General features: G+C 46.6%; 3 protein-coding genes across 5 annotated transcripts in view; 1 reads left to right on the top strand and 2 right to left on the bottom strand.

Annotated features, from left to right (window-relative positions):
* Positions 1-3,476, bottom strand: part of LOC135249051 (inactive rhomboid protein 2-like) — a 43,269-nt gene extending 39,793 nt beyond the window's left edge. The window contains exon 1 of one of the 2 annotated variants that reach the window (XM_064324295.1): positions 3,105-3,476. The gene's annotated coding sequence lies outside the window, so the exon portion shown is untranslated. The remainder of the gene's footprint in view (positions 1-3,104) is intronic. The other variant, XM_064324294.1, reaches the window with a different exon arrangement.
* A 1,280-nt stretch (positions 3,477-4,756) lies between these two features.
* acox1 (acyl-CoA oxidase 1, palmitoyl) lies at positions 4,757-23,162 on the bottom strand. 2 transcript variants are annotated; one of them, XM_064324296.1, is made up of 15 exons: positions 22,900-23,162; positions 21,573-21,732; positions 15,506-15,666; positions 14,753-14,860; positions 13,866-13,985; positions 13,159-13,274; positions 12,523-12,692; positions 11,699-11,861; positions 10,886-11,076; positions 10,418-10,594; positions 9,924-10,029; positions 9,248-9,391; positions 8,475-8,681; positions 6,328-7,891; positions 4,757-6,281 (listed from the first exon to the last, which is right to left on the bottom strand). In XM_064324296.1, the coding sequence occupies exons 1-14, from the start codon at positions 23,006-23,008 to the stop codon at positions 7,841-7,843; spliced, it is 1,983 nt and encodes a 660-aa protein (XP_064180366.1). In that variant the 5' UTR covers positions 23,009-23,162; the 3' UTR covers positions 4,757-6,281; positions 6,328-7,840. The 2 variants fall into 2 exon arrangements, with proteins under 2 accessions (XP_064180366.1, XP_064180367.1); XM_064324297.1 differs by lacking the exon at positions 22,900-23,162 and adding an exon at positions 21,834-22,157.
* On the top strand, positions 22,415-26,180 carry ten1 (TEN1 subunit of CST complex). The gene is made up of 4 exons (XM_064324300.1): positions 22,415-22,949; positions 24,194-24,293; positions 25,146-25,303; positions 25,716-26,180. The coding sequence occupies exons 2-4, from the start codon at positions 24,205-24,207 to the stop codon at positions 25,832-25,834; spliced, it is 366 nt and encodes a 121-aa protein (XP_064180370.1). The 5' UTR covers positions 22,415-22,949; positions 24,194-24,204; the 3' UTR covers positions 25,835-26,180.
* The last annotated feature ends 406 nt before the right edge of the window (positions 26,181-26,586 follow it).

Genomic DNA, 26,586 nt, shown 5'->3' with positions numbered 1-26,586 from the left:
AATAAGTCTCAGCTCACAGACAGAGGATCAGATATTCTGGTACACAGCAAAATTCATGGTTCCTTTAGTAATGGGAAGTCATCCAGGTCCCAGGGCAGCAGAGTATCCTCACAGCATCACACTGCCACCACCGTGTGTGACTGTTGGCATGATGTTCTTACTGAGAGATGCTGTATTTGCTTAACTCCGGACGTTGTGTGACCCTGTGTCATCCAAACAGTTCCACCTTTGACTCGTCTGTCAATAGAGCATTATGCCAAAAGGCTTGAGCAATATCCAGATGCTTTTATGAAAGTCTGAGATGCGCATTGATGTTTCTCTTGGTTACCAGTGGTTTCTGCCTTGCTACTCTCCCATGAATCCCATTTTTGCCCAGTCCGTTTCTTACTGTGGAGTCATGAACACTGACCTTAGCCGAGGCTAGAGAGGCCTGCAGCTCTCTGGATGTTCTTCTTCTGGGATCTTTTGCGAGTTCCGGGATGAGTTGTCACTGCGCCCTTGCAGAAATTTTGGCAGGCCGGACGGCCATTCCTGGGAAGATTCACCACCGTTCAAAGTGTTCTCCGTTTGAAGATAACGGCTCTCGCTGGGGTTCCGTGGATTCCCACAGCCCTACGAATGGCTTGGTAACCAATTTCCAGACTGATATATTTCAACAACTTTTTTTCATCTCATCTCTTCTTTTATCATGGTATAGTGGTGCTTGTAAAAACTCTGTGATGACTCTTGGTACGGATCAATACGAATGAGATTTAGATTCAGGCTGCACTCAAGCTTGGCCGTGTCCAATCAGCTGGATCTAATTATCAATTAAATGGGGTTAACTGGTTGATTGAGTAACTAAGGGGGCAATCGCCTTTTCACATGGGTGATATGGGTGTTTGATAATCTTTTTCATTAAATACACAAAATACTTCCAAAAATTTGTTTCTTTTTGTCAAACAGGTTTGGCCTAAAGACCTTAAAAACCATTCGGCGTGACACAATGCAATAGCAGAGGAAATCAGGAAGGGGGGAAAATACTTTTTCACGGCACTGTAAAGGTTGCACGTGGTCCACCTGAAAAATTCCCTGGTTGGAGAGTTCAATAAATAACTCTGCTACACCAAAAACCTGCAAACCTAAACCAATAGCCTGGATAAAAAAAATGTTTTCATAATGCACTGGGTAAGTGTGCCACTCCAGTCTGCTGAAGAGATAAATAATGTAAGAACATGAACAATACCCTGCTGAGGGGTTGTTGGGCAGCTCAACCTGCTAGGGCACTAGGTCCCAGCGAGCGTGAGCACCCCAGCCGAACTGCTGCCAGTAGCCCTGCAGGGCAGTGCACAAGCGGGAAGAGAGTAGTTTAATTGTGCACTGTGAAATGGGCGAATCAATGTGTGACAGCGATGAGATGGGTCTACGAACACAAACAGGCACTGCAAATTAGAACAAGAAGAGCTGCACCACGCCTTTCCAACAAGCAACAGAGTGTGCGTACCGAGAGCAAGTATGGATTCTGTGTGAACAGTACCATGTTTTGATGAAGACTGGCCTAGCAAGGTTGCAAATTAAAAAAGTACTCTGCTACTTCTGCCCTGAGGGGACTAGCGGAGGCTAAACGCTTCAAATGACCGATGCCGCAGTCCCAGGTGTGCACCTGTTCTAAAAAAGAAATATGACCATACTCCTAAACCTACAACACCTCGGAATAAAATAACCGATCACATGACATCACAGTAATGACTTCCATCTACAGTTCTACCAGGTGGACCAGACTGTTCTATTAGCTGTTTGCAGCACGCCCGCTGGTGAGGTGAACAACAACATAGGTTCAAACCCCAGCAAGCAGACAAGACAATCTTGTGTCCGTGCGGAAGGCTACACGCCGACGTTGCTGGTAATAATGGGACACATGACCCCAGGGCAGCGTGCGAACCAGAGAAGAGCCCGGTGCTACAGCTGGTGCCTCTGCTATAAGAAGGATACCGCAAGGAGACAAACAGCAGCCACCAGCACCTCTCAAAAAGGGGTCATGTCAGTCACAGGTACGATTACAGCTCCGCCCAGGGGTTTGGTTTCTTAAGCCGTACAGCTACAGCGGTTGAGAGGCACTGACTGGCTGCTGTGTGGGCAGAGGAGGTTGCTTTTCCACTCCTCCGTAAACACACAGTATCTCAAAAACAATGCACAAGACTAGCATTTGGCGAAGGCTGTTAGCCTTTAACTGTGTTTAAATAAGTTGTAAAAATACAATCATAGTTTCTGGACACATTTGCATGTGTGTTAAATTGGAAGTTTGCACTTCTGTTAACTTGTGTCCTGTCTGTTGCCCAATATAAAATGTACTCAAAATAAACACATACAATACGAAGTGCAGCAACCTCTTCCCTTAAAGCGAAAAACAGCGAATCAAAAATAGCGTTATAGCACATAATATACAACAACGATACTCTCATTGACAGGCCTGAAAAGCTACACTATTAACATAGATGAAACCCGAATAAGTGAAATTAGTCGAGAACAAAGCAACTACATTCCATGCGCAATTCAATTCTGCGATGTCATATTTCGATTTGATGTTACCTTTGGACAGCTGTACACAGGAGTTCAACAAACATATTCAAGCGCGAAAACGTTACCTTAGAGAGTAGCTAGTATGAGCGATAGTATTTGTCACGTAAATAAAACGAAGTTTCCTTAATTGCAAAAGTAAACAATTTTGAGAACATGTGAGTCGATGACAGTCTTATATGCTGCTAGAAATGGGTGAGTAGGCAACGCTGAAGATTCCTTTCGCACGAAGATTGTTCGCTTTGTGTGAAACATTCGAAAATAACAATACATTTCGCTCCAGTCCTCGTGCTCTACCCTTAACCGTGAACAAGGTATGATTTTCATTCTGTTTTTAAATATTTTAAACATTCTGAAATATTTTCAGCTGTACATTACAAACGCCTGCGTCCTAGTCACACATTGAGGTCTAAAACGAAAATGTCTAGCCAATTACAAAGTTGCGTCTATGGTAAATCCGAGGAAACGAACAGTATGTTATAGAACTCCCAAATCGCTTTTATTAGATGTATAATTAACTTAAAATTTCGACATGGTGTTATTCTCACCTTAACTAAGAAACCCAGACGGCGTTTTCCCCAGTTTTATCCTTGTACTGTTTCCCATTGAGTAAAAGTAACAATGTGACTCGCGGTTACTTCCTCCCTTGACACAATTCTCTGGCTGAGGAGGAGGGGTTTGCGTTTTGGCCTACCTAATAAAGCTTATAATTTCGGTTCGTTGTAATTTGAATTCAACTCGTGCCACTTCTGTGTTAGACCGAACTGGGTATTGAATCGTTGCCAACATTCGAGTTAACAGGCTACATTTGTGGTTTATTTTTTTTAACCCCCTAACACATTTTAAAACTACGGTATCTTATCGTCTTTCTTTCGAAATCCCAACGCTGGCAACGTGACTCAGAGGTAACTACTCAGTGGAAATAACGTTGACGAGCAAACTGGGGCTTCCCAAGAGTAATCGTGTTGGTCTATAAACAGAAAACAGAGGTCCACTTGTTATTGGACTTGCTGACAAAATTGTAAGGTGTCTTAAAATAAACTGAGATGACCTCCGAACAGGCAAACAGAAGTTAATTTCTGGGGGGGGGGGGGGGGGGTTGGGCGTCATGGCAATGATTAACATATCCTTGTGAAAATGTTTTTTCCATTTCCCCCCACTAACCCAAAATAAAGCAAATCGCATAGTGTGTAACAGTACGACCATCCATTCTGCGTACATGGTCTCAGCAGCCTAATGTTAACCACACAAAAAAGTGGCTTCTGTAAAAGTGTCATAACGAGAATAACAAGGTGCTGTTCAGCAAGAGAAGACCATTAAAAAGGAATTGCTCTTGGCTGCGGTTAACGGTCTTTCTGGAGGCAGTAGTCACTGACACATACACGCCTAGCTCCTGAAGAGTTTCTCATCTGGACTGGTGTTTGCGGTTTTTTTTTTTTCATTATGATGAGAACTCTATTTATGTCCGAGGTGTTGCACAACCTCAGGCTTACCAAAATTAACTGTTTGTATCGTTAAGAAGAGAACACTGGCGAGTTATTTTAGTAATTGCAGTAAAGGGCCCAACTGGCTTTTCTCATTTCTCCGTTTCAAAATGGCTTCCTTTACTTCCATTGACACATCACTGGTTCTCCAGTGGACTAATGCCAATGATGGACTCCAAAGGCAATCAAAAACCTAGAATCAAAACTAGATACTGAAAGCTCTCTTATACCAGCACATAGGAAGTAAATGAACACACCTGACTAATCATAAACACCTGTGAAGCCATTTGTTTAGAACATTATGATGCTCTGAAATGGCGGGGTAGGCTACGTATAAAAAGTGCTGTAATTTCTACACGGTGAAACCAAAATGCATAAAAATCCCCATCAACAACAATGTCTGAAATGCAAGTCTGCAATTTTACCACGTGAACTCATTACAAATCTAAAATTGTGGAGTTCAGAGCAAAATCAAGAAAAAAATGTCTTTGTCCCAAACATTATGGAGGGCACTGTATATGTGACGATATAAATTATGTAGGTAGCTCTCTTTCTTGCTATGTTTTTGGTTCCCACCAGTTTTCCCTGGAATAATTTTACTTTAGGGAATTGGGACTATCTTTTGTGGCTGGTTTTCTCCTTCTCTACTGCCATCTAGTGATGAACTAAGGAAGCTACAATTACCAAACTTGACATATTAAGCTCACAATTCATGGTCAAAATAGTCATTTTTCCTTTATTAATAAGCAGTTAATGTGACATGGTTGGGGTACAAGGGTTAAAAGTATGTGCACTTCATAATATAATCAATCTTTATTTCAGCTTTACACAATTAAAGCTATTATTCTTGTACAAAACAAAAAAGGAGATTTATCTTGAACAAAAACGGAGAACAGACAGACAGGCACATCGGAATAGTGAGAATCCATGCCGAAGAACGACTGCTGATCAGCAAAATCTCTCACAAAGAATGACAGCTCCTCACCAGGAACGTGGCCAATGTTCCTTTGATTCAGTAAAACCGTGGAAGTGGCAGACATGAATCTGTTCATCACTTTCCATAAAGGAAATACATTTTCTCTTTGTGCATACAACACTAATATTTCCGAACGGCTGGTTGGTCTACTCCAGCTACCGACTGAATCACCCATGTTTAAAAAAAGAACCTCTAAAAGAAAATTTTTACCAGATTCTTGTCTTGCATATAACAATGATTAACATGCTTGGGGGTGTGTATCAATTTGCAATCATTTCGTTCTATAATCTCTACAGACAGGTTTGATTTATCCAGTCTGGTCTCAGACTGAAAAAGCCAAATTTATCTAATCTTGTGGATCCCAATATATCATTCTTCCACAGTGTACAAGTCATTCACCACAATTAATCTTTTTTTTTTTCTTTACATTTTATACACATTAAAGGTCTGACAAAGCGATGGTCCAGTTTCTCTGTGTGCTGCAACCCAGTGACAACACACGTTGTGCAAACTTGCTTCTGCATTACACTTTTACATGTTTAATGCTATTCTACATTCAAGGCCCAGCTTTCATTTCTACACATCTCCACACACTTACAATAAATTAAAATCAACACCTAAATCAATGCATCAATAAATCAATCATCATTACTAGCATTCTACTGCACTAATATGCACTACAAGCAAAAATCTGTAGTGCTCCAAAACTACACCGCAAAGGACTTTTAAGGAAGTATTACATGGATTGGATGTACCGGTTTCATCATCGGTCAAAAAAAGAAATGGTAAACATTTCTTACACTTTCGGTTACTCCATTGTGTTCTTCATAAACGTCTCTTACGTACACTCATCCTCAGTTAACCAGAAGTGGAGAAAATATTGACCAATTATGAAGATAATTACAAATGAATCAATCAAAGAAAAATATTTGAAAGCAGCACAAATAGAGCAGATACACACCAAGAAGAAATGAGGGGGGGAAAGACAGGCCAAAATGTTTTTCTGTATATGCCCGACACCTGCGGTATACAGGGACATGTCCACTGCTGTCAGGACAATCACAAACACCTGCGGTATACAGGGACATGTCCACTGCTGTCAGGACAATCACAAACACCTGCGATATACAGGGACATGTCCACTGCTGTCGGGACAATCACAAATACCTGCGATATACAGGGACATGTCCACTGCTGTCAGGACAATCACAAATACCTGCGATATACAGGGACATGTCCACTGCTGTCAGGACAATCACAAACACCTGCGTATACAGGGACAGTCCACTGCTGTCAGACAATCACAAATACCTGCGATATACAGGGACATGTCCACTGCTGTCAGGACAATCACAAACACCTGCGGTATACAGGGACATGTCCACTGCTGTCAGGACAATCACAAATACCTGCGATATACAGGGACATGTCCACTGCTGTCAGGACAATCACAAACACCTGCGATATACAGGGACATGTCCACTGCTGTCAGGACCATCTCCATCGGCCGCAACTCGGTATCTGGCTCATACCAGTAAGTTTATATTGAAGGGGAATTCCGCCTAGGAATCTTCTTTTTATTCGTGGAAAAGCTGCAGACCTCCTGACAGCTTTCAGCCAACACTCCCTGCAGAGAGAGCAGAGACACAGCCCCCAAGCTACTGGGCATGCTCCAGCTCCCCTGCTTTATTACGAAACTACAGCGGGCCAGGAGCTTTCGGCCAATGGGAGGGCGTCAGACAACCGCCAATCACAGGCTGCCACTCCTACTGAACACAAACGTAGGGGGCAGGGCGTTGTTACTACTGCTACAAGCCCTTCCAGGGCTTCCAGGCCAAGCGGTAAATCCAGTTTTACGGCATTCCGTTCAGATTACTTCCGCGCTTAAAGTTCTGCTGAAAAAAAAAAAATAATAATAATAATTTTGCTAGGGTTACATTTAAACCTTAGCAAATTGCCAGGGTTAAATGTAATTGTAGTTTGAATTGCTGCGATTTATGCAGTTGACCCGCAGCAAGCTGTCACACACACATGGCTGCTAGAGTCCTGTGTAATATCGGGGAGGTCAAGGGGAGGCATATCCAAACTCAAACTCCCCGCCATTGTGGTTCTTTAAAAACGGGAAAGGCACCCAAATTCGCACCTTTTTTTCCCGCTGCCGATATCTCTGCAGAGACCGCTTCGGCCAGCCACAAGGACAGACTTAAGTTACGCCCTTTATCTGTTAAATGAGGCTAATTGTTGTTTTGTGGTGGAATTCCCCTTCAAGCCATTAGTGCCCTGATACTGAAATAACCCTCAATTATTATTGTGCATCCCTACTAAACCAGTGTTTCTCAACCCTGGTCCCGGGGACCCACTGCCCTGCATGTTTTAGATGTCTCCCTGCTCCAACACACCTGATTCAAATGAATGGGTCGTCATCAAGCTCTGTAGAAGCCAGGACCAGAGTTGAGACACTGTACTAAACAATGAAAGATCAGTTTAAAAAAAGAAAGAAAAGGGGTAAACCTCTGATTAATGGGTCAATGGAGGAAGTGCTTTTTTGATTAATGGGTCAATGGAGGAAGTGCTTTTTTGATTAATGGGTCAATGGAGGAAGTGCTTTTTTGATTAATGGGTCAATGGAGGAAGTGCTTTTTTGATTAATGGGTCAATGGAGGAAGTGCTTTTTTGATTAATGGGTCAATGGAGGAAGTGCTTTTTTGATTAATGGGTCAATGGAGGAAGTGCTTTTTTGATTAAAGACCTGTTCACGTATCGGTTTGCGTGTTTAGTACACTGCTATGATCGGAAGAATCCCTGCGAGTCGACAGACAGCGTCTCACAGCTTGGACTGCAAGGGCTTCAGGTACTTGTGGTAGGACTCGTGAACCTGCGGGGGGAGGAACACAAACACAGAGGCGGCGCGGTTAAAACAAGCTGTAAAATTCTCCTTGCATACAGCAAAAATAAATAAAAAAAATAAAAAAAAGCAACGAGGACCTGGTGCGCTCGCAACTTAACACACAACGCGTGTGCAGTTCATTCATATAGTCACCACCCATGCCACAACCCTGGGGCAGTAGAATCATTCAAATAACACCCATTCGTTCAATCTTTATGTCTACAAGCACACAGTTTGTTATAATACTAATAATACCACTAACTCATGTGCCGTTGTTGTGCAGTTCTTCAATAAATGACAACTTCTCTATCCGGATATCATCCCACTCATTACATTACAGGCATTTTAGCAGACGCTCTTATCCAGAGCGACTTACACCACTTTTACATAGCATTTACACTGCATCCGTTTATACAGCCCGGTATATACTGAAGCAATGCAGGTTAAGAACCTTGCTCAAGGGCACAACGGCAGCTTCCCACCCAGGAATCGAAACTGCGACCTTTCGGCTACAAGCCCAGTTTCCTCACCCACCGCCGCGCCACGCTGCCGCCCCCCAGCTCCTCCTCACCTCGGTGCGGTTGAGGGGGGACGTCTTGGCCCACTCGAACATGTGCTCGTAGACGTTTCCGTCGTAGCGGCCCAGGACGGAGTCGAGCATCTCGTCGCGGTAGTCGAAGGCGTCCACCAGCGGCACGGCGTCGGCCCGCAGCTGGCGCAGCAGCTCCTTCAGCCGCTGGGACACCAGCGAGAGCTGGGGCACGCTCAGCAGGCCGGCCTGGGGACAGGAAGAGGAAGTGACATCATCCGCTTACGCGCGCAGCGCAGCTTGTGACACCCGCGGCCACCGGTGTGTCGCCGGTTTGAAAACGGCGAACCAGCCCAAAAAAGACGTTTTTCTCCTGCACAATAACATTTTTTTTAACAAGTATAACAAGTATCCCCATTGGGTGGGAATCCGCTCTATCTTGCAACACCGCCAGTGGATGTACAGAAAACGTTCCAGAGTTCATTACATGTCAATGTATGGGGGAAAAAAAACCACTAAGATTTTTTTAAATAATGAAAATGACAATAAAAAAGAAAGAAAAGAAAAAAGTTCCTGCGACACAACGATAAGTTCAGCGGTTTACAGCCGACGATGAGAACCTGCTTGTTCTCGTCTGGATAATGAACAAACACATATTTACTTCTTGGTGTCAAAGACAGTTTGTCTCCTATCTTTACTCATCCACGGCACTGAGCACTCACAGTAAATTCTGCACACACAAATGAAATAAATGCAGTTTCCATTAAATGCGAGTCCACGCCAGGTCTTTAGTGAGCGGGGCCAGCCTCGGTTACCTGCAGGAAGTCCCCGGAGTGCTGGGTGATTCCATGCAAGGCGTAGAGCAGAGCCAGGTTACTGAGCACGGAGTGAACCGCCGTGTCTCCCACCTCCCCAAGTTTGGCAGCAAACAACTTCACCACCACATAATGACAGTGCGCCTGGAGGAGAGGGGGAGAGAGGGAGAGAGGGAGGGAGAGAGAGGGGGAGAGAGGAGAGGAGGCAGGGAGGAGAGGGGGAGGAGAGAGGGGAGGGAGAGAGAGGGAGGAGAGAGGAGGAGAGAGAGAGAGAGGAGGAGGGAGAGAGAGGAGAGGAGACAGAGGGGGGGAGGGAGAGAGAGGGAGAGAGAGGGGAGGAGAGAGAGAGAGAGAGGGAGGGGAGAGAGAGGAGGGGAGAGAGGGAGAGAGGAGGAGGGAGAGGGGAGAGAGAGAGGGAATGAGGGAGACGGGGGAGAGGGAGGGAGAGAGAGGAGAGAGGGAGGGAGGGAGGGAGAGAGAGAGAGAGGGAGAGAGTGAGAGAGAGGGACAGAGAGAGGGAGGGAGAGGGGGAGGGAGAGAGACAGAGAGAGAGAGAGAGAGAGAGAGAGAGAGAGGGGGAGAGGGAGAGAGTATCACAAGAGCTCAAATATTAATGCTTCTGCAAGCCAACCCCTAAGCAACAAAAAATGAAGTCCCAGCATTACGCAGCACTCACATCGGACGCCCGGACCAGGTCGATGGAGGTGTTGTTCCAGGCGTCTTCCTTCCTCTGGCTGTGCTGCATTTCCACCTGCAGGTTCCTGGCCGCGGTTCCCACCAGCCTAAGGAGAGCGCGCCACGCACATCGCAAAAACGGGTAAGAGCGCGTCACAGCCCAGCAAGAACGCTTCAGCAAAACATTACATTACACTACATTACAGGCATTTAGCAGACGCTCTTATCCAGAGTGACTTACATAACATTTTACATCGTATCCATTTATACAGCTGGATATATACTGAAGCGATGCAGATTAAGCACCTTGCTCAAGGGTACAACGGCAGTGTCCTACCCAGGAATCAAACCTGCGACCTTTCGGTAACAAGCCCAGTTCCTTACCCGCTGTGCTACACCTGTCGCCCTTGTCATCACAAAACCGTGTCGTCACAAAGAAAGGCCGCGTGCCCGATGCGGGGGGCGGAGCGTCGCGTCTCCTTCCTGTCGACTCACCTGGCGGCCCGCTGCTTGTACGCCTCCACCAGGCTGGCGAGGTCGCTGACGTCGACGACGGTGGGCCGGGCGGAGACGGGCTGGGCCTGCAGCCTGTCCCGGGCCTGGTTCAGGTAGGACACCATGCCGCTCAGCTGCTGGCCCGCGCTGGCCTGCGTGTAGCTCTTCACCAGGAACCTGCCGGAGGTGAGGGACGGGACAAGGGCGTCATGCCCGGGTACCGCTGGGAACCGGGGACGGCGGTCTCTGTACGTTTCCCCCTTTTTGGTTTTTTTGCGGGTCGCGTAGTGTGCGGAACGGTAGGGGCCGCCCGGTCGCTCGCTCGCAGTGCGGTGTCTGTTTTTTAGGGAGGGGTTCCGACCCGAGACGGTCGACTGCGCAGACGCATGCGCAGCAGACGCATGCGCAGCAGACGCATGCGCAGCAGACGCATGCGCAGCTCCCGCGCGCAGCAGACGGCGAGCTCACCTGGCGGTCTGCAGCATCATGACGGTGTTCTCGCCCTCGTAGGTGCAGGTGGGCGTGAAGGTGACGTAGATGGCGGGGAGCGCGCTGCAGTGGGAGTAGCCGTGGCCGCCGCAGGCCATGCGGCAGACCTCGATGCCCGCGCTGGCCGCCCAGGTGGTGAAGGCCTTCAGGCCCGCCGACAGGGCGTGCAGCTGTGGGGGGGGGTGGAGGAGCGGCCATTACAAACAGCCCCACATGTACCCAACATTACAGTCTGGAAAATGAACAAGCGCACCCTCCACACCTTTTCCACATGCAGCTAATGAAGCAAGAATGCCACACGCTGCAGCTTAGCAACAAAGTGTCGTCTGAGAGGGGAAAATGAGATTCCGGAATCCGAGTGCCCCGTCTCCGCGGCAACCCGGAAAACTGGCCCGACTTGACGGGCGCGATCCTGCGATGGGTCCCGAGAGGCTAGGGCTCCGGGCCCAATTCTACAGTTCATCGAAGTCTGCAGAAAGGGGGCTCGCGCGGACCTTCCTGCAGACTTCCAGAGAAGTCCCAGGGTGCTTGGGCGAGACTTCACCCAGACTTCGCCAGTGGGATTACCCAGAATTCATAGCAATTAGGATGTGATGATGTAAAAGACATAAAGGAAGCAATGCCCAAAAAAAAAAGAGGATAATAAAAGTATGGTAGAAAAACAACCAAAGGTCTTCCAATTTAAGGAATACACAATTCCTCCAGCCCAAAATGTACGCTCCCTTGCAGATGGGCAGTTGGATTCGGCGCACGTTCTGCGCTCATATTTAAGGAGGATGGACGGAGCCGTACCTCAGGCAGCTCGCTGAAGTCGCCCTGGCTGATGTCGCTGGTGATGCGATGGTACGTGCGGTTCATGTACTGACCCACGAAGTGGAAGGCGTAGGCCGTGGCCAGCAGGGGGAGGAGCTTGTGCTGCTGCGTCTGGTAGTCCAGGATCTGGGGCTCAGGCTCACTGGGGGAACGCAGACAGGATGGGGGGGGGGTGGTGTCACAGAACCGAAAGACCCAGGCAGATCACCTCATCATGCAAGTTTGATTCGACAGGCGTGTTTTTTTACGTGTCGCGTGGTTTACGTGAGTCGCGTGTCGGTGTGTGTGGATGGCGTGCGGGCGCAGGTGTGCAGGCGTGTGTGTATGGCGTATGTAGAGCACAGGTGTGCGGGCGTGTGTGGATGCGTATGTAGAGTGCAGGTGTGCGGGTGTGTGTGGATGGTGTATGTAGAGCGCAGGTGTGTGGATGGCGTGCGGCGCGGGCGTGTGTGGATGGCGTGCGGGCGCAGGTGTGCAGGCGTGTGTGGATGGCGTATGTAGAGCGCAGGTGTGCGGGCGTGTGTGGATGGCGTATGTAGAGCGCAGGTGTGCGGGCGTGTGTGGATGGCGTGCGGCGCAGGTGTGCGGGCGTGTGTGGATGGCGTGCGGCGCAGGTGTGCGGGCGTGTGTGGATGGCGTGCGGCGCAGGTGTGCGGGCGTGTGTGGATGGTGTGCGGCACAGGTGTGTGGGCGTGTGTGGATGGCGTATGTAGAGTGCAGGTGTGCAGGCGTGTGTGGATGGCGTGCGGCGCAGGTGTGCGGGCACAGGTGTGCGGGCGTGTGTGGATGGTGTGCGGGCGTACCCCGGCCGCAGCTCGGACTGGTGGCGGACGGCGCTGTAGCGGATGGCGATGGTGCAGGCTTTGGACAGCGCGCGGGCCGACTCCCCCACGATCATGGAGCGGATGAACACCATGGTGCCGTAGGTCAGCTTGTCACTGGGCGGCTTCACGTAGGTCCCGTCAGGCTCCACCTGCAGGGATCACACAGGGTCTCTCAAAAGGGGCTAGTGACTCTAGCGTGGAGAAACATGAGTATCGTTAGCTCCCAAAATTACATATTCAAGAGACACTTTGCATGCAAATGCACTTTGCGCAGCGCAGAACAAACACATTTGCAGAGCAGAGGGGTTGAATTACAAAAAAAAGTTTTTGCAGGTTTTCAGACTTGGGAATAAAGGAGTCTTCCACAGTAATAATTTGTTTCCATTCAAAATATTGAGAGTGTATCGAATCCTGAACCCCGTATCGTGTATTGTACCGAGCTGAGTGTAACATCACATCCCTAGTGACAAGTGTTCTGTACCTGGTCATCCATGCGGTAACCAGTGTTTAAATTTGTCTCGACTACGCCTCTGATGGTGCATTTCTCAGTCAGTGCACCCGTGGCCCGTGTGCACACCCGGACCCCCCCCCACCCCCCCCCCCGCAGATGCTGACCTTCGCATATTTCATCAGCATGTTATCCCGAGGAATTCGCACGTTCTCCAACTTCAGGTAGCCATTGTCCACCTCGTCAAAGCCAAATTTGGGCCCGATGTCCCCCACCACAACTCCTGAACAGAGAGAACACACAAGTTGGGTCCTGCTCGCTCGCTCACTCACTCACTCACTCATCACTCACTCACTCACTCACTCACTCACTCACTCACTCACTCACTCACTCACTCACTCACGCACGCACTCACTCACTCACTCACTCACGCACGCACTCACTCACGCACGCACTCACTCACTCACGCACGCACGCACTCACTCACTCACTCACTCACTCACTCACTCACTCATTCACTCACTCACTCACTCACTCACTCACTCACTCACGCACGCAATCACTCACGCACGCACTCACTCACGCACTCACTCACGCACTCACTCACGCACTCACTCACGCACTCACTCACGCACTCACTCACGCACTCACTCACGCACTCACTCACGCACTCACGCACGCACTCACTCACTCACGCACGCACTCACGCACGCACTCACTCACTCACGCACGCAATCACTCACTCACGCACTCACTCACGCACGCACGCACTCACTCACGCACTCACTCACGCAATCACTCACTCACACACTCACAATCTCACTCTCACACACACACAGCAGCAGCAACCGCAGCAGGACAGAGCGGGCGGTACCTGGCAGGGGCTTGTGGGTACGCATGCAGCGGATGGGCACTATGAACGCATGCAGGCCGTGACACCGCCCCTGCGTGTGCAGCTGTGCCAGGACTACCGCGTGGTTCGAGGTCTTCCCCACTGCAGCGAGAGGGAGGGAGGGAGGGAGGGAGACGCCACTTACTCATCACACACTTCCAAAACACTTCAATGGACACAGGCAGGCAATAACACGTGGAGAACCACAGCACTAGATGACAAGACCAGGTCAGAACCTAGTACATGGCTGGATCTAACACACGTGATCCGGCCGACCAATGGTGTGACTTCATAACTCGGCCGACCAATGGTGTAACTTCACTCACTCGCTCAGTCAGTCACAGACATTCGCGTTTGCAGGGCTGGCCCCCCGCTGTTGCGGTCCAGCCAATAATAACATAACATAATGACGAGTACAGTCCATTCAGCCCAACGATGCTCGCCATTTTCCTGACTAAATTAGTGCTCCGATTACCTACAAGACTAGACAGTATCTAACACCGTATCAAGCCTAGTCTTGAAAACCCCCAGAGTTTCTGCCTCTACTATATGACCTGGCAGGCTATTCCACACATTGACTACTCTCTGCGTGACAATCGGGAGCCAATAAAACGTGGAGCACCACAGTGCTAGATAATAATCGGGCACTCGGTCAGGACTCGTACCCTCACCGGCATCCCACCCGCGAACACCGCCAACTGCGTTCGTAGGAACGTCCGACCAAGCCGGAAGTACCGCTGCCGGGGATTGAACCCGGGTCTCTGCGGTGGTAGGCGAGTGCTTGAACCTCTACACTCTTCTCAGCGTTACAGGCACCCTGAGGCAATCGATGGGACACTGCGGGATCGAGGGACGGCCACTCTACTCACGTCCTCCCGGCCACCACTTGATGGAGGTGATCGTGGGGCTGTTCAGGACGAACTCCTGGGTGGACGGGTCGTAGGTCGAAGTCGTCTCCAGAGCGCGGATGTGGGTCCCTGTGAAAGTCAAAATGGCGTCAGCTCGGCGTCTGACCGATCCGAGGAGCGACAGCATGACAGAGCTCGGGTACACCGCCATCACAGTTACTCCAGTGAACGAAGAACGCTTTGGGAACGTGAATGTTTTGAAGCTGGCAGACACCTTGGGCATGTACAGTGCAAATTCAAGGGGTTTAATGGGTGCTGTAGGTGTTTGACAATGACTTTACAACACAAATTTTAAATATGCAAAAAATACAAGATGCATGCGAGATAAGGTAAAAATTTACACAAAAGTATTTACACGATGATAACAGTCTATAGCGGGCTGGGTGGCACACTGTGGAACGCACTGTCCAGCTTGGCTCACAGTTTAAGCCAGCACAAAGTTAGCACAAAGTTAGCATCAAACTCAGCAGTCGCAGCTCGTTCCAGCTAGGAGCGCGCGCTTTTGGTACGAAAACGAGAATGGAGGGCAGATTCTGTGCAGGAGGGCAAGACTGGCCTTCCAACTGCCATGTTTACAGCGGCTTTGAAAAATAGACTCTTCGCTAACGCGCTGCTGCTGGCTGAAACGTAGGTGGAGCCTGGGCACGGTCGACAGCACATATCAGTCAGGGGGGGGGTGGGGGGGGGAACGTCTGTGGGGTCCAGGTCCGTTACCGTGACCCATCTCTGTCTGAGCGTAGGTGCCGATGATCTCCAGGTTCCAGGCGGGCATGAAGAAGGTGTTCTGCTGCTCAGGTGTGGCCTGGTTCAGCAGGGTGGGGAGGAACATCACCAAATGCAGATCCAGGGGCTCTGGTCGCCCGCGGTGCACACAGCTACAGGGCAAGGCCGAGTGGAAGCAAGCGTTTTTTTTTTGGGGGGGGGGGGGGGGCGGGGCAAGGAGATAGAAGAGAGGTTTTTACACCATAGCGCAGAGACAGACACAGGAGGGCAGAAGAAAGCAATGACGGTGAGGGTTATGTTTTCATAAGAGAAGGCAGAACAAAGGTTGGACAACGTGTAAGGACAGAGAGAGAAAGTCAGATGAATGTGGGACACACAGGGAAGAGCACAAAAAAGAAAAGAAATCAGTCCTTCAATGCGTGAACTGGTCATGCACATGCTGATCTCACAAAAAAACAAAAAAAAAAAAACTTTCATTCTAATCTGGAATTAATTACAAGCAGCTAATGCTGAGCTGCAACAAAGAGGTTTTACACAAAAAAATCATTCAGTGTTCTAAAATTAGGCCAAGTGATTTTGATTCGAGTGAACACAATGCGACCTTCATGCTTCAGATCGGGGGCTATCAATTACAAGGTTGCCGTAACCTTCCACAGTTATCACTGTGCCTTTGCTCCAGCACGTCTCCGTCTCCGATAAGCCAAAAAAAAAAAAATCACACAACCGCAATTAGGACTTCCAGCCATCCCCCCTCAAGTGAACAAAAGGGCTCGGCAAAAGCAAGAGGAAACAGCTGTAATTCAGGTTCGGCAAGCAGGAGTAACTAGTCCATTTGAGCCAAACAAGGAGAAACAGACTTGGGCCACACGGACACACTGGAGTCATCTTGCCCCAACAGAGACATGTTCATCAACTGAAATCCTATCCCTCCACGTTTATTGATTGTATCTGAGAGCTTCAACACAAGACAACGTCCGATCATCCATTGATCTACCCGGTGAAAACCACGAATAAATCAAACTCGCCAGCGTACAATTTACCAATTCATCCACAACACCGCCATTTCAATCCCCACAGGCAAAATATTTCAGTCAGATAAAAGCCATACTGCCGTTGATTAACCTGAAATGTAGGAATCAATCATTCATAGAAAGAGTTCAAATTCTATTACGGAAAGGTTAATGTTTTACCCATCTGATTCAAGAAAAGGGGACTAGAATCAAGAGGCACTACAGGTTTTAAGCAGCAGGGACAGAGGGAGAAGATATGAAGGTGGACATAAGGATGGGCACACAGAGATTAGGCCTAAATCGAGCACTATAGACCCATTTCAAAGGATGCCGCTGCCCAAGAAGATTCACTTTTTAACACCTCAATTGGATGCAACGGTCCTGAAGGTCCTTATTCTTCAGTCTTCATCCAAAAGAAGCCTATTCTTCCAGTTTTGAGCCCATATTTGAAATGGAATGACCACTCTAGTTCCTGGGGCGTTAGAGGGGCATTAAATGGGGGAAAATGTAAGCACTACAACTGAAATATTAGTGATTGTTATTAGTCCTATCCGACCAACATTTAAAAAAAAATCACAGACTACTGTTAGTTTGCCACATGAAACTAATGAACATACACAGTACACGGAAGTACGCAGACCACTAAGATCTGTCAAACACCTGCAGGTACCCCAAGTCCCTCAACAATGCCAGCTTCAAGGTTCCAACCAGACAGCAAAACTCCCCTGTCCACCAAAAGGGACCAATAGCACCGGACACACACTGGTAATTATACTACATCGGGAATAATTTGGAAGCCCAAGGGCTTTCTCGTGGCGATCGCCTAGACCAGAGGTGGGCAACAAGGGCCGTGTCTGTTTCTGGTCTCCATGCCAACTTCTGCCCTTAATTATTGAATTAGCCCTAATATTTACGCCATCTGACATGTCACCTACATTTCCTGATAAGTGAACGAATGAGAGCCAAAGACTGTCCTTGAGTCCCTAAATGACATGTATTACTGTGATCTAATCTACAAGTGAACCAAATGGTAAATGGTAAATGGACTGCATTTATATAGTGCTTATCCAAGCGCTTACATGATGCCTTCATTCGCAGAGCAGTAGGAGTCAGAGCCTTGCTCAAGGACACTTGCACACCCGGGCGGGTTGAACCGGCACCTCCGACTGGCCAGACAACCGGTCTACCCCTGAGCTGTCGACCCAGTGTTGTTGCAGCCCATTAGTACTGCCAGAGAACAAAAAAAAACCTGACACAACCGGCCTCCAGACGGGAGCCCGCCTGGCAACTCCGTCTGACTACCGTGATCCATTTCAGCTGGCTGGTGCCAGACCGAAGGAGAGGGCCAGAGGGAGCCACTTCCTCCGCTGCTCCGCGTCACACTGGCTGTGCAAGGTGGGCAAGAACATGACGAAGTGGAGACCCAGGGCCTCGTGGTGATGCCCCTTAAAGACGCTGAGGAGGACAGAGACACCAGATGAGCAGTGCGCGACCCCAAAATGGCGCCCCAGGCCTCAAGACGCAAGCAAGGATTTAAGCCTGAACAGGCCAGACTTTGTACAGCTCTGCTGCGTTTCTCTCTAATCCCAACAGAATAAGCACATTTAAGTAAGCGTACGTTTCAAGTAGTCTTAGCAACTAATGTTTTACTAATGCTAAATAAGAGCATTGTTTCACCAGAAATGAGTTAGGTGGTAAGTATATTAATATGACCCCACAACGACTTCCACTTGTACCTATAGTAAAATAAAGGTGAAAATCATCCTGTGCGCCACCTGCCGATCTCTCCTTCTCTCTCTCAAGTAGTAAAATAAAGTTATTGGTTATTTTTGGGAAACCTTGGTTTTGGCTTTGTTATGTTTGCAGGTGCTTGGGAGCAACCGTAACATAAATCGGGGCTCGTCCGGGATTTTACCCTTTGGTAAAAAAAACTAAACTTTCTGCTCTTAACCCGGTTAGCTTGGCCGCCGGGCGGGTCCAAGGGACGTGTCACTTTATTGTTTTCCCTTTTTTGTTTTTGGTGGCTAATATGAGTGGGGGTACGCTTCGGGGCACTGAGGTCGACTAGTCAATTGGTCTGCTAATAGTGCTCACGAGTTTAGCGTTCAAAGTCGCCCCGAGCGCAGAAACCACTGAAGACTAGATTACTGAGTTAGGATTTTTTCTATTTGGTTAGGTAGGATCACTGAGTAATGGCCCCTGATTGGTTTAATCACTCTGGATTTGTATCACCTGTTTCGTCCAGCTGGGCCGACTGAGCTGGGAAAAGGAGAGAATCGTGTGACTTGTATGGCTTTTTTTTTTGATAGCGCTGTTCAGTTTGATAACTGGGAGTAACATGGACGCCTAAACATTTATGTAAAGTTTTGGTTAGTCTCTTTTTATCGGTGCTTCATGATTAGCTGGCAGACAATTATCATCCTGCACGGTGTTTTGCTTACAGCGTTCGGCCACGTTAGACTGGTTTAGCCCAGACGGTCTTTCGATTTCCGAACTTCGCGTCTATTGCTTTCTCGTTCCTTATTGTGGAGTATACTATCGTGCATTTGTCGGTTTCCGAATATTAAGTCCCTGACCTTGTCCGCTTCATGTTGGCCTGGTAGTGCTTCGGTCCTAGACGATTTTATTGCGGAACCCTCCGATAAACTGCTCGAGCCTCGAGATGTAACGTTGAGTTTGCTTGAGTCACTTGCGCGGGGTATAGACTAATAGTCCCTTTAGCTTTCACTGAACATCCTTTCACTACCAGTATTTAACTGAATTGCCATCTATGCTAAGGCTGAGTCTGGATGCAAGTATTTACTATTTGAATTCAGTCAGCTAGATTGTGGTATCTGGATGTGCATCAACTGTATGGCTGGCAAGTGAAAAAGTTCCTGCGGCGTCGCATGCGTGCGGCACGCATTGAGTTCCTGCGACGTTTCTCTCAGTCTGTCTCCCCTTGTTTGTCTCCCCTTGTTCTCTTTTGTTTTGGGGACTGGTGTCCCCAGCTGGTGGTGGGGGTGTTACGTCCCTCCGCCTCAGGTGGGGGCGCTGGCCGTTTGGACACATGCGTTTGTCTCGTTACAGGTAATTGAGAGCACCTGTGGCGGTGCCCTTTTAAGCAGCCCTGGAGTCGGCTTCTGAAGAATGGGGGCTTTTTCTCCTCACCTCTCGACCACGGCCGGGTCTTGATTTTATCTTATGTTTTGCAGCTACTTTGGTAAATGTTTTTTTTTTACTTTGGTAAATTCGTTATGTTTGCGGGTGCTTGAGCAACCGTAACAATGACAATCATTTCACTTGCTGGCATAGTGGCAAACCTGAAATACGTGCGATAGAAATTGTTAAAAAAAAAAAAAAAAAAACGTGACTTTGTATTCACCAATTTCTCCCCTATTACGCATCAGCTGATAATTCTGAGAAAGGAAGAGCCAAGTAGTCTAAACAAATCGATTCCCCCTTGCCAAAAGATTCATGCAAACAGGGAGCATATTCGCAACAAAAAAAAACAGGGTGTCCTATACAGAGCAAAAGCCAGGAAAAGCAGCCACTGCTCACACCAGTAAGAGTAACACCCGAAGTGCCCGTGCTCATCCACTGCCTGCAAGTGAAGACATCATTTTAAATGACCAAAAGAGAGAAAGAAAAAAAAACTTTTTGTCACACATTGCTTCATGAATAATGGCAAATACGTAAATGTGTAATGAGTAATGAGGAGTGAAAAGAACGAACACAGATACAGAAGACCGGGATTTCATTAGCCTAACTTTCTACACAAAAAAAACCATACACTAATGACAGCTCAGGCCTGAACCTTCCTATGTACCAAACTCCAATAAAAATTGAAAATGAGTGCTGTCTTTTCTTTTCTCACTGTGTCACACAAACAAATATACTGTCTCTGTACAGAGGATCTGGCCCTGTGCCATAACCTTGACACAACCTTATCTAAAATATTCCGTTGCCAAAATCGACCGCAGTAAATGACGCTACCTGCCACCTTTGCTCTTGCACAAGCAAGACTGCTGTCATTTTTTTAGTCACGATACACGTAAGGCACGCAATGTAAACACTGGATTTTATTATCTGGGGATGACACAGCTGAGAGCACCAGCTAAGGCAACGCTTCTTCTGTGATCCGGCACAACGCACAATCCAAAAACCTGACCAGTGACGTGGAAGGGCTGATAATCAGCTACGGAGTCACACAGAGTCACAAGGGGATTCAAACAGAGGGATGTTCCTTATCTTCCAGCACAGCAGGAGCTCCTTGGATTCAAGCAGGCCTCAAGACATGCAGTCCCTGAGCACAGCAGTGCACGTGGCAGTCTACCCTTGGGGTTGAGATAACCGTGCATTATAAAATGTTAAAGAAAAACATCTGAACAAAATCACTGTCCATGCAGTGTCCCTTCTTTCAAGCACCGCGTTGTCCTATAGACCGCAAGCTTTCTCAACGCATAGAATGCAGTCACCAACACCACAGGGCCCAAACCAAGCAAGTCTATATCATGAAGGGAAGCAGAGGCGTTTTCCCGATTTCCCACGATATCACCGCACAAGTGTGGGGCCCTTGTCCCACTGTTTTTCACACAAAGCATTTTCAGCATGTTGGCAACAGACAGTATTGCAAGCCATCCAACTGCAGTTCAGGTCAGCCCCAATATCATCTTCTAAAAACTTGAAGAGTTACAGCTGTGGATACAACTAAACACAAGATTCATGGTGGAAATCAGCAACATACATTATCATTAATTTGAAACTTCTCTCACCCACCTACATTACATTACAGGCATTTAGCAGACGCTTTTATCCAGAGCAACTTACATAACTTTTACATAGCATTTTACATTGTATCCATTTATACAGCTGGATATATGCTGAAGGTTAAGTACCTTGCTCAAGGGTACAACAGCGGTGCCCTAACCCAGGAATTGAACCTATGACCTTTCGGTTACAAGCCCAGTTCCTCACCCACTGTACTACACTGCCGCCCAGTTTGAGCAGTTTTTCAGCATTAGGTCTGAACTCCGGCAGGATACATTTGGCTTCTGCGGTACACTTACCTCTTGTAGCAGTAGATTTCTTCGGGGTCTGAGATGCCGTACTCCCGCAGCTTTAGGATCATCTGCGCGCTCTTTTTCACAGCCGCATCGTACCGCTCGCTCCTGGACAGGAAGTTGAGGTCCTCGTGCTGAAAGTCCGGATCGCTGATCACCATATTCTCTGTGCGTGGAACGGAGAATGCTAAGTCACGGGGGATTCGTGTAATGGATTCCTTGCAATATATGAATATTAATCTGCTACCCAATTAGGAGTACTGTCACCTTTCACCTTCAGAACAGCTTCAGTTCTTCTTTGAAAGTTCCGGACTATGGGATACCAGAAAATTCGCCAAGAACGAAAGTCTGCTGTTCTTTGAGGGATGGTGGAAATCTACTTTACACTTTGCACGGTTCAATTATGCGTATATGTGGTGATTGTGGTGTTCATGAAACCAATCTTAAATTGCAGTAGCAGTATGTGTGGAGGCGTTAATATTGTGGAATATCTGGACAACGGGAGGGAACAGTAGTTGCACCAGGTCAAAAAAATCTCTTCATATTCCTGGGCTACTTTACGTCCATGACGAACAATCGTCAGACCCAATGACATCCATGAAGTGCGGTTGCCCATAACATTGCACGTCCACCACCATGTTTAACATGGCTGTGTGTTAAACCAATCTTAGGCTTTCTCCAAACATAAACCTGCCCAGGTGTGGGAAAGGTAATAAGAGGTGACACATCCGGACATATTACTTTTTTCACTGCGCAGGTCCAGGTTTTGTGCACCTTACGTCAAGTTATGAGTCTTTCTCAGGTCATTATGAATTTTCCTGAGTGGACCCGACGAAAAATACCATAATTCTCGACACGGCTCCCCTTATCCACAATAAATAATTCAGCAGTTTATGTGACCGATGCAGCTGTAATCCGGACAATCTGTAATTTGGCCTCTTTGGAACTGTAGCCCTGAGTCCTTGTTAGACAGGGCGGAGTGAGCGTGCATGCAATTTAGCTATCAAGTTAGGTTTAACCGTTATGTAGGAAGTTGGTGAATGGAAACTACGCCACAGCTTCGTTCAAAGAAATACTAAGGAGTAGCTACCTGGACGCTAATGATTACCTTACTAATAAATATACAAATGGAAAAAATCAGGGTGCGATTTTTAACCATCGCGTCTGCAGATAGCTTGATGGTAGTTAATCTAGCCGTGCGGCCATCTAATTTATTCAGCTAGCCAGCTAGTGCCAAATCAACGTTCGCTATTTAACCAGCTAACCAGGGCCCTTGAGCGTGTTTCGGCAGTTTCCTTGTTATCCAAAACAATCACAGTGCGGACAAACTCACCGATCTCTCTCCTCCTTTGAGTTTTCTCTGCACCGCCGTCTAAAATATTTGTGAGTATCTCAGTGTTGAAACTAGCGTTTCCTCGTTCTCTAAGAATATCTGGATTCATGTCTGACGAATGTCGAACCTTAACTATGATTAGTAAGTTAGCTACTGATAGGTTCGGTTGGTTCTGGTTTCTTTTGAGAATATGCTACTATGATCTAGCCTTGGACATTAGAATGTGGATGCTCCGCCTCCAAGGCACGCTCTAAAGCTTAAAAAAAGAAACGTCATGCGTGGTTTAGAAAGCGACGTTAAAAATGAGGTCACCGCAGGCGCGCACAACTGAAAACCATGGAGCGTACCGTTCAGTTTAATGTAGAAAAGGTGATTTTTAACTACCAAAGAAAACCATATCTAATAAGTCTAATGTTCCCCATTCATTTAAATTGGAGCTCCAATGTTTTGTCCTCAATGCAGGCATACTTCCTGAATTTACAAGCTAGGTTAGCTGAGGGCGTGCTGGCCTGTCAAGTTCAATATGTGGCCTGTCATTGTGCTTTTGTTTGAATAAACCTGTATGAATCAAAGTACATTATACATTCTCTATGCTGTGCTCATTTTACATATAAACTGTTTTTAAGCTGCCAGATGAATTTATGCTGATAAGAATTGTGTCGATAGCTACCGAAGAACAGTTCTGTGGTAGCTACCGTACCCAGACAAACGAGTTACTTCCTGGCTTCAGTCGGATGAGAGCAGTGGGATCTCTGAGTGGGATACGTATTTTTCCTTCCCCCGATGTGAACCAGAACCAAAACAACCTGTCCGACTGCAGACGAAAGTTTACTGAAGATAATTTGATTAATCTAGTTTAAAGTCTCAAAAAATTGTCTGATACAGCGTGTGACCGATTTAAAGAGTTACCTTTTAAAATGCAAAGAATACATTATTCAAGATTTCTTGCGGGATGCCGGTGACGTTAGCCTTGTAAACCGAGTGCGTGGACTTGGGAGTATTTTACAGTACGTTCTATATTGTGTGGCGAGTATGGATAAAAAAAAGTATATTTATTAACACACGTTTTTGTTTCACGCTTTTCAATCAGTAAAACCTGATTTCTTTACGCAAAACGTTGTTAGCGGTAAAATATTGCACCGTCCTTCTGAGTTATCGAGGTGGATCAAGGATTTTCAACCTGTAAAGTAGCCGTAACCCCAAAATGCAAGCAACACGACAATACTGCGACAATAATCAGATGGCACTTCTGTAAACCCGCTTTAACTAATTTAATTTTAATTTATTTTTTCAGATAAGGCAGAGATGCTTCCAGCACCTGGTGTTTTTCACTTTCCCTGGGAAATCAGTTCCGGTGCCATCCAGGAAGGAACAACAGTGAGAACATTTGGCAGGTAGGATTTTTATTTATTTATTTATTTTTTTAAATAGAAGTAGTCCACCCTTCTTGGCTTTTTTAAAACGTTTCATTCAGCTTGTGGGAAAGCAGAGAGGGTTACAGAGGTGGGTTCACAGGGCAGGAAGTGCCATGGCAAGGAGAGATCATGTGGGTTGTTGACAGTTGGTCCTCACGGTCCACAGTACACAGTCTCCGGATTTCTATTATTCTTAAATCAACCGAAGCAAACGCCAATTATGTAACACTGTTGTAGTAGGCTTTACGATTACATCTTGTGGATGTTTAATTTTCATTTACTTATTGTAGCTGTAAAGTATCTAAAAAAAATGGCAGTGTAAAAATGTCAAGTTTCTCACATAGACTTGTCGTGTCCTCTATATATTTATACAAAATGTTTGATATCAAAATGTGAAATTACAACGAACACAGATCCATATGTCTCACAGAAAATGTCCAACGCAAGCACAGCTCCAAAGCCTTTTTTTCTACAGTCTTACCTGTGGCCTCCCCTTCCAGGGATTTAGCTGTCTGATATAGCCGAAACTTGTTGGACAGATATACTTTATGCAGGATAGATTTTTCCATATGCAGGGAAGGAAATAGTTGTTCCAAGAAACAACCGTCTGATGTGGATTATTGAATGACTTGAGGGTCAACAGAAAATAAATTGGGAAAAATGAACTTGAACTTACTTAACATTTGGCATACCAAAGGGTATGAATGTTTGTGCGGTCAAGACATCTACATTTTTTTCCATTTTTAGTAGTTTGCATCAACGAGAGAGTGACATTCCTGCCATCGTATTGCTTTCATCTGTTCCTCCCCTTTTTGATATGTTTCTCTCCAGACTGAGGCATTACCAGCCGGCCAATTCACGGGCTACCCTGTCTTCTCATTATGCAGCGACCCAGCACCAAGTTGTCATTCACACGGGCTTTGTGGAGCCTTTTCACCCCATACTTGAGGCCCAGTACATTGTTCTAGGGGAGCTGGAGATCACTGAGGGTAAGTTCGATTTTAGCAGGGAATTCATAGTCAATAACAGAAGCTACCTCGCTTACAGTTTTGTCAGCTGGAGAGGAAGGTATATTAATTGAAGGATGTTTTTCCCCCACTGTATTTGTTTTCCACACGATTGACCAATGCTTGGAATACATAGCCAGTTCTTTTTAAAGGCCCATATCCTTACAGCGTTCAGTACAAGGAATCAGGCACTCCAGGCTTTGGGCAGATTGATGAACGTTGATGGGCTGAAAAATTCTGCTCTTGTCATTAAACCTTTTGTGTGCTTTATATACCAGTCCTTTTTATTTGTGTATCTGTATATTGTTGAAAGTAATGTGCTGCAAGCCACCCTGCCCTGCCAGGGAAACAAGTTGTTTTCTGGTGTACTTTATCTCTCCCTCCCTCCCTGCAGGGGATGGTCTGATGGTACGGGCTCGCGTGCTGAATTGTGTGGATGGAGTGGACCTTGCCATACTACAGAGTGCCATAAATGAACAGAGAAGGTATTTCCATGATAGAGGTGGAAAATGACATTCAGCAACCCCCACCCTGATATATTAGTGTGGATTGTTTGTGGCCACTATGGTGATCATATATTCAACATTTTTATAGCAAGACTGTATGGAAAACTTGGATAATGATGTATTAAAAGTGCTTTTTATACCATTTTGTGTATTAAAATATTTTTTAAAGGTCAGACCTAATGTGCTTTCATAACATTTTGTGTATTCAAATATTTTTTAAAGGTCAGACCTAATGTGCTTTCATAACATTTTGTGTATTCAAATATTTTTTAAAGGTCAGATCTAATGTATGCACGCAAGTACCAGCCTATAGCCACAACTTGAGTTTTGGGACAGTCGTATCGAATTTTTTTTTTTAAATTTATTTATTTATTTATTCAACTACATTGAGCCATATTACAACAATGGCATTCAATGAGTCAAGTCCCTCTATTCCAAGTCTGCATAAGTATTGGAATGACCATCAATTACCATATTACTGTAATTATTTATAAATGGAAAGCTATGAGTGCAAGAGCATGTGTTTTATCCTTTGGAAGTGCTTAGAGTCTACTTTATTGATAAAAGATACAAGACAACAAAACTGCAGATGAGGACAAGAGAACTAAGTATGAGAAACCAAGAAGGCTATTGTGAGGATGAAAGAAAAGAAAAAATCAATTATAGCTATTGCAGAATGTTAGTTTTTTTTTTTTCTTTCCAAAGTAAAAGATATTGAGTGTCCCAAGGAAGAAACTAACTACTGGTGGTCCTATGAAT

The sequence above is a fragment of the Anguilla rostrata genome, chromosome 2, assembly GCF_018555375.3.
Source record: "Anguilla rostrata isolate EN2019 chromosome 2, ASM1855537v3, whole genome shotgun sequence".
NCBI classification, from domain to species: domain Eukaryota; kingdom Metazoa; phylum Chordata; class Actinopteri; order Anguilliformes; family Anguillidae; genus Anguilla; species Anguilla rostrata.
This window is presented reverse-complemented; position numbering and strand designations above follow the sequence as displayed.